This window comes from Fusarium pseudograminearum, chromosome 3 (assembly GCF_000303195.2).
Source record: "Fusarium pseudograminearum CS3096 chromosome 3, whole genome shotgun sequence".
NCBI classification, from domain to species: domain Eukaryota; kingdom Fungi; phylum Ascomycota; class Sordariomycetes; order Hypocreales; family Nectriaceae; genus Fusarium; species Fusarium pseudograminearum.
The window spans coordinates 3998492-4006326 of NC_031953.1; the positions used below are offsets into that span (position 1 = coordinate 3998492).

General features: G+C 48.3%; 1 protein-coding gene across 1 annotated transcript; it reads left to right on the forward strand.

Annotated features, from left to right (window-relative positions):
* Positions 1-503: 503 nt before the first annotated feature.
* On the forward strand, positions 504-3115 carry FPSE_02983 (uncharacterized protein; the record flags this gene model as incomplete). Its single annotated transcript, XM_009256102.1, has 4 exons — positions 504-657; positions 720-1096; positions 1146-1544; positions 1598-3115. The coding sequence occupies 4 exons, from the start codon at positions 504-506 to the stop codon at positions 3113-3115; spliced, it is 2448 nt and encodes an 815-aa protein (XP_009254377.1).
* Positions 3116-7835: the final 4720 nt, after the last annotated feature.

Sequence of the window (7835 nt, forward strand, 5' to 3'; positions counted from 1 at the left end):
ACTTGTAACAGTTCGCGTCTTAGTTTGTCCTGACATACAGCATTGCGCGGACTTTTTCGAACCTGAATTGAGTGGACAGACCTTTTGATACCGGATTGGGTACAAAAGATGGTTCAGTAATGCTGTGGCTGTGCTTCTGTGACGACGTGTGTCGTAGATACCATTAATTAAGTTACAGCTTGTACTGTATTGTGCTGCTGCTTTTAGCGGAGCTGCTCCAAAACTTAAGCGGAATGACGGTTTCTCCAGGACTTCATCAGGGACAAAGTGGGTAGGTAAGGTTGCCCTCCACGACAACTCACTCAACCAGCAGACGACATCAGCGCAACCAACCGATTTTGGCCAACGATATTGACCCTGTAGCATCCATTAACCATATTCGACACCCAAAACCCACCCGCGAATTCGCTCTGTGTCCGCTCGAATCACCATCATCTCATACAACCTTCCATGAGCCACGCGCCGCAACTGTCTCGGTCTCTGTGTCTGCCCCTCCCTCCATCATGGATCTAGGGGACTCATTCGGCGGCTCAGATGGACAGCCAGACGAGAAGCCACGACCTCTCCCTGCAGATCTTCCCACATCCCTCGATGACAGACGGCATGTGCCCAACGAGCATCTCATCACCGAGACAGAGATGTACGATGGCTGGCAAGGTCTGTCGCATACTTGCGCTTCTTGTATAACCAACACGTCGCTGACGGCGCTGTGAAAACAGGCCAGTCCCAGTTCCTCACCACACCAGCTCTAGCGAAACCTCTCAACTTCGGAAACCTGTCGCTCAACGACACCGACTATGAGAATGACATCACGAAAGGTCCCTCCGATAGCGATACGCGATTAATGGAAATGCTGGCCGCCCAGGCAGCGCACCAGGCAGCTCCTGCTTTCGAGAACGAAGACGAGGTCTTGAATAGCCAAACTCTGTCCGAGACAGAAAAGAAGGAGAAGCTCCAGAAAGCTCTCAACATGGCTGCGAGTAACGGCGATGTCGACAGGATCCGAAAGCTGCTCGGTGGAAGAGCAAAGGAGTACCTTGATCTGGATGCTGAAGATGAAGATGGAACACCACCACTTATATATGCCAGTTGCTTTGTGCGTATTTCCCCTATAAGCTGCACATCCGTTGCTAATTTATAAACAGGGTCATGAACCTGTAGTTCAGGCATTGATTGATGCAGGCGCTGACGTCAACAAGCAAGATCGCAATCAATGGACAGCTCTAATGTGGGCTATGACGAACCGACACAAGGGAATCGCGAAACTACTACTTGATAACAACGCCTCCTCCGACCAAAAAACCTCAACAGGACGAACGGCGTTTGACTTCGTACCTCCAGACAGCGAGATGTCATTTTACCTTCATGATGCTGGCTATAATATCGGCAATGCAGGAACCGATGATTTCTACCGCCCTGGTTTCTCTCAGGATCGATTCGAGGAAGAGATGGCAGAAAACGAGATGCGAAGACGGTTGATGATGGAAAGCGCTCGGGATCTTGAGGTCGACCTCGGAAATGTCGGCATGGACGACCAGCCAGAGGTATGGCTTAACCGCAGACGTGGAAAATGTTAAGGAACTAACAAGTTTTGTAGCCTGTCGACGAATTCGAGGAAGAGCAACAAGAGTTTGACTGGAACCGTTGTTTACATGATCAGATGTTCGTATTTCAGGAACATGAGCTGGAGCGCATACTGGATATCGTCATCACCAACATGACACCGCAAAGATCGCCGTCGCAAAAGCCTGTCCCCGCCAACATGATTTTCCTCAGCGCACGATATGCGCATTACCACTCAAGCCCCGAGCTTTTAGAGAGGCTTTTAGTGTCAGCTATGGATTACATCAATGATGTCGTTGAGAGGTGTCAGTGGGACATGACCATCCTGGCCTTCTGGATCTCAAATGCCACTCTTCTCCTTCACTACCTCAAGAAGGACCCGGGACTTTTTCATGCAACTGGCGAGTTCCAGGCCCAACTTGCCGAGTTGATAAACGAGATCTTCATTCTTATCGTGCGGGATGCTGAGCGACGACTAGACAAGGTCTTGGATGTGGCCATGCTGGAACACGAGACGATCCCCGGATTCGAGGATATCACTTTTCAGAACGAGTGGAAACTGTTCAAGCGCAAGACTCAAGTCAAGGAAGAGCCGTTGGAGAAGCGCTTCCGACCACCGTCACCAAAGCAACGAGCAAAGCCAGCACCCCGAAACGTCACCTCCCTCCTCTCTTCCACCCTGTTTGTTCTCGACCTCTACGACATTCATTCGGTGATTACATCACAGATTATTTCCCAGCTTATTTACTGGATTGGAGCAGAGCTTTTCAACCGCATCATGTCGAATCGCAAGTATCTCGCCAGGACGAAAGCTATGCAGATTCGAATGAACATATCAATATTGGAAGACTGGGCACGGACGAATAACAGGCAAGCAGAACATTTCGAAGGAGGCGAGATGCGTCCCTCGGGCGAGACAACGCAAGACGCTGCAAGAAGGCATCTTGCTCCCGTGATTCAGCTGCTGCAGTGGCTTCAGTGTTTCTCATCTATCGACGGAGATGACATGGAAGCTCTTATAATCACACTCCAACAGCTTAAGCGGCTTAGTCCTCAGCAGCTTATACACTCAGCAAACCACTACAGGGCAGAAGTGGGCGAGAAAGGTCTGCCAAAGAGCTGTATGAAATATCTTATTAATTTACAAAAAGAGGCGGCCCTCAAGCGAGAAAGACGGCGGAGTGGGATACCTTCACCACAAAAGTCGGGTCAGGACAGCACACCGGTGACACCGGTAAGGGGCCGGTCAAACGGGAACCACCTCGAGACTCCTGGAAGCGTGGCAAGCCCTGCTCAAGATGACGTGTCCGACGACGATGAAATGCCCGAGCATCTGTTGCTGGATCCTGCGTTGATGTTGCCCTTCGTCTTGCCTTCGGTCACCGACATGCTTGTGTCTTATGGCGCGGGAATTGGTGGAGTAAACCGTGAAAGAGAGCGAAAGTACATCCCCACGGTGCCACCGGAGTTTCTTGAGAAGCTAGAGGTGGCCGGCGGGACCAGGAAGGGACCCATGTTTGGAGAAGCGGATTGGGAAAACGAAGAGGTTTGAGGAAGTAACACTGTGGCTTTCACGGATGCATAGCCGAGCATGTGCAATGCGAGACTCAGTGCGTGAGGTCCAATAAAGAGACAGGATTCATTCGGAAGCCTTCTTGCATATCAAAGCAAGAGTGTTGCTGCAACGGCAGGAGGCATTACATGGCTGATGATGGCAAGGTTGAGCTAATGATTTCTCGATGCACCTACGAACCTCGCTACGATATGCATGCTGCAAGGGACAAAGGCACCCAGCAGCAGATAAGCTTACCGATGTGTGGCGGCGGAAGTGGACGCAGACGCGCACACGAGGCCAATTGTCTGGATGCGATGAGAGTCTTACCGGGGTGGAAATTACCCAACAAACGGCCGACAAGACACATGTGACACGGAGCGGAAGAAAAGAGATGGTGTAGTCGAGTTATAGGTCTAAGTTAACATGAGGTTGTACTGTATAGCTCGGCATATGGCGTACGGAGTCGTGCAGGCGGAAATTTGAAAACTTGTGATCTTTCTCCTCAATTCTTTGCTTCTCTTGATGAGCTACTACTTACTGTACACTCCTCATTGGCGGATCCATTATCAAGTCTGCGGTCTCAGGTCTCAGTTCTCACCAGCCACCCTGAGCAAACGATGACTGTTTTGACAGAGGCTAAGGGCAGGGCTTGTGGTCGCAAACTTCAAGCTTGAAAAGCTTGGTGGGCCAAGACGTTTGTTGTAGCCCAGCCTAGCAAGGGTCGTGCATCCACTTCGGAACGAGGCGGCGTTGTTTTTGTTCTGCATGCACTCAACAGTTGGCACCGGGACTACTGTCGTTAGAGGGAGCTTGTTTTCTCTTTTCCCCAATGTGCGTTTTTTACTGTGCCCTATTTTGAAGATACGAGATGTTCTTCACTATCTTCATCCAAGTTTCCGTGTCAACGATGCTTTGACAGAAAGACATGGCGGGCGGTGTTTTACCGCTACTTGATAATCATGCCTTCTCCCGCCTCTTCCTGCAACAGAAGAATAGAAAAAGAAAAGCCCCCCACAAACCACGCGGTAGAGGGTTCGACGTGGAGGGAAATGCAATTGCTAGGGGTCGGGTTGCCCGATGAGCTGGCATCGACTGACCAGGGCATGGGGGCGGTGACACAACACACTCAACAGGCTTGACCTTTTTACAGACCATTCTATGGAATGAACGTGGACAAGGCCGGATTACGGTACCGGGTAGCCGCTCTTCCGGCGTGACCTAACATGAGCCGGCCGGGACGGGGAACGGGAGGATGCAGTGGTTTCCGGTGTCATCGTGACTCCATATTGCGCTTTTATTTCTTTCTCTTACTACAGAGTACTATAGGCATGCAGGCTGCCTAGAGCCCTGTTTGAGTACCTAACCCTGCCCTACCCTACTTTTGCTTCAGTGGAGGTCAAGCTTTCTAGGGCAAAGGTCCAAACCCTTGTTCCCCAGCTGAGCCCAAGAACCGAAGGATTGGTTGCTAGACTCGGAAGCGGACTTCGGGTAGATCATCCAAGGACCAGATAACGAACGCTGTGACAGATAGATTGGATCCGTTCAAGATTCGCGATGGTTTGAATATTGAAGGAGGGCTGAGACAGTTTTAAGATCCCAGCCTCTTCTTTTTTAACTTTGGTGTCAATTATTGGCATTTGTGTGCGAGGTCTTCATAAACAAGGGAACAGCAAAAAGCAAGGTTCAATCGTCTACGGATAATGGTGGTTCTGCTGTATGTAAGGGAGGCTAAGGTTCATCGATGGATCTTTGATAGTGTAAAGAGCTCGCATATTCGTACCAAATGTCCAATTTTTAAGCGGAGATCTTGTAGTAGTTTTTTGACCCACACACACAGAGCAGAATAAAGTAAACGAACGACTTGAATGACAGCAACTTAGTACAGCACCATCTCGATAGTCTTGAAATGATTGTCAAATAACGGGGAAGAAATAGAGACGGCCGTTTTATCAATAGAACAAAGAAGGCATGAAAAAGCCCGTGCGAGTCTAAACCCAACATGTATTCTTTTTGGTCAACTTGGACTTAGTCTTGGTGTAAAGTGACGAACTGGTGATGATGATTTTTATCAACTTCCATGCTAGCGACGTTGTGGAGTTGAGATACAGCGCAGTGATAACCAATTAAGCCAGAAAAACAGAGTTTATAGTCAGTTTGTTCTCGTGTAATGGAAATTGGTGGCAACAAACGTTTGCTCTACAGAAGCACCGAGAGGGTTGCAGGAAAAAAAAGGTTTTAGTGGCTTCTAAAAACGGCGATTGTGATTGCGCGGTTTAAATTCCCATGAATGGGTTCTGCATCATACCAGAATTGGCAAGTTGTTGTTTAGGTTTCGGTCTCTCTCTGTGTCTCTCGGTTTGTTTTTGTTTGTTGTGTTTTTGTTGCGAGGAAAAGAGAAGGGACCGAGGCACTATTGGAATAGTGTATTCATGTTCCAGAATAATTGATGTTCAAGTCAAGGGATCGGGTCAAAAGATGAGTGAGGCTGGGAAGGGTTGTTTGTGAGACCAAGATGGTCCAGTCCAGCTCTTGTCTTGGGTTGTATTGCCTCTCGGATAGTCAAGCCATGCCAAAAGCCAGTGCTGCAATGTGATGTGATAATGTGTGGTGGTTGTTTAATCGCGGGTACCTTGCAGACCCTGTTCTCGTTTGGGAGGCCTTTTTGCTAATCCCTGATGACTCTTGCTTGATGTTGGGAATACGTACGGATATCGATTGGATCAAAAAATGATAGCTCACAGAAATGCAACTCTGCAAACTACCCAACCCAACTGTAGCGTAACATACGTAGCCCAAAAGAGGCTCGCCTCGAAAACCTGAGAGGTGCCAACTTTCACAGTTCAAAGCTGTCAGTGGTTTTAGTGGTTCCCTTGACTGGCGGCTCAAAAGAGAGGCCCACTTGATATACAGCGCGCAGACGGAGGGCATGTTGATTGTGGTGTTTCTTTGTCTTGGAAAACTAGTCAGTGGCTTTTTCGTATGGCATGTCTCAGTCATCCCTTGCGCCCGGAATGTAAACGCTTTTGCAAACTGATTTGTTAGCTAGCAAGATGTTGCAGTTGCACCTTGATCGCGATGGAGATTCGTAAGGGAACAAGACGGGGAAGATCCTTGTAGAAAGCGATAACCTCCAAAGTTTAATGGCTGGTGCACCCTGGTCGAATTAGGTAGATCGTCAAGATCAAGGACCTTGGAACCGTTGAACTGTATTTGTATTGTGAAATTGAAAAGGCTGCCACCCTTTTCGTTATGTTAGGTGGTGAATGCATCTTCTGTTGGGTCTCTATGCTCTATGATCTGTGCTCGTTTCTGTATGGACGGATGTATTGACAGCATTTCTTTGTGCCCAAAGGTCTGAGAGGGAGGGTTACATTGGATGCATGCCATGCAATTCGCCAATCAATTTACTACCTACGCAATAAACTGCCCGAGTCTTTGTCCAGGTATGGCTTCTCTCTCTCTGCCTAAACATGGAGAGAGTGATGTGTTGTATGTCGGTCACGCTCTCTCCCATGCATGTTTAAATTAAACAATTCAAGAATTACCATCATGTGTGCGAATGGATCGCATCGCAAATGGTTAGTGCGCTGCAAAGAATGACGGTGTGCAATTGGTATCGAGCCATGGATACTCATGGTCATAGTAGAGTTTTTTCACCGTCTCTCAGCCTACCTACCCATGCCACTCTGAAGTAGCGGAGCGGGTTCTTGCCGTAGCCAACGGAAAGAACGTGGAGCCTGTGGATGATGTGGCTGTCAATTGATGGACCGAAGCGAGAGAGAGAGAGAGAAAAAAAGGTTGTTTACTTGCTTGTTGCGACATTGTTGATGAGTCGGTCTAACTAGTAGTTGAGCTGTACTGAATGTAGATGGTAGACTAACTACTGCTACCTAGGTAGTAATTATTATATGTATATCCCTTCTTCCACACACTCCCATTTCCCCATCTTTTTGGTCGTCTAATGATTTAATGCCCTCTTGTTGAGATTCACTTACTCACTCTGCCTCGGCCGTTGTTTTTAGCCGGACACGATAATATCACACGACACGATACGACACTGTCTCTCATAATCAGCTATACTTGGAAATACGATTCAGTCTCGGTTTATGATTTTACGACTTTTCGCTACTGAACGATCCTTGGCTATTTCTCTGCATACCCGCAACTGAATCTTCGCCTTCAACTTGATATCAGCGAGATTGCGTTGTCTCAACCAGGTCTAAGACTCTTCATCCTATCCTTTGTCCAACGGCGACTCGGGATCCCAATTTCGACAAGATTCGAGTTCCAGTCGAAATTCAATTCGCATTATCAAGACTGGCGCTGTTTGAGTCTCGTTCTCCCTTGATGAAACTGGACCCGACTTGGTTCGACGACCTGATCCGGATTCATTGGATTGCATTGGATACTCTCCCTTGAGGTTTTACCGTATTCGTCTACGCGCGTCTGCAGTATAATACCAACTCGTGGCCCTCTTCGACAATTCTTCTTCACCTGAATTTCTCGGTCCAAGTTTGCCGGCATCAGCATTGCTCCCTTGCATTTGCTGTTGCTGTTACTCACTTAACCAACCTGCTGGGGTCTCACTTACACCACAGGCCCACCACCTTTTTTTCTTCGACAATAACCAGCCACTTCGGCGTTTGCTTCCAGGTTTCAACCAGTATTAAACTGCTCATACCGTCGGTTTCTTTGTTGCGTTTGTACAAACATCATC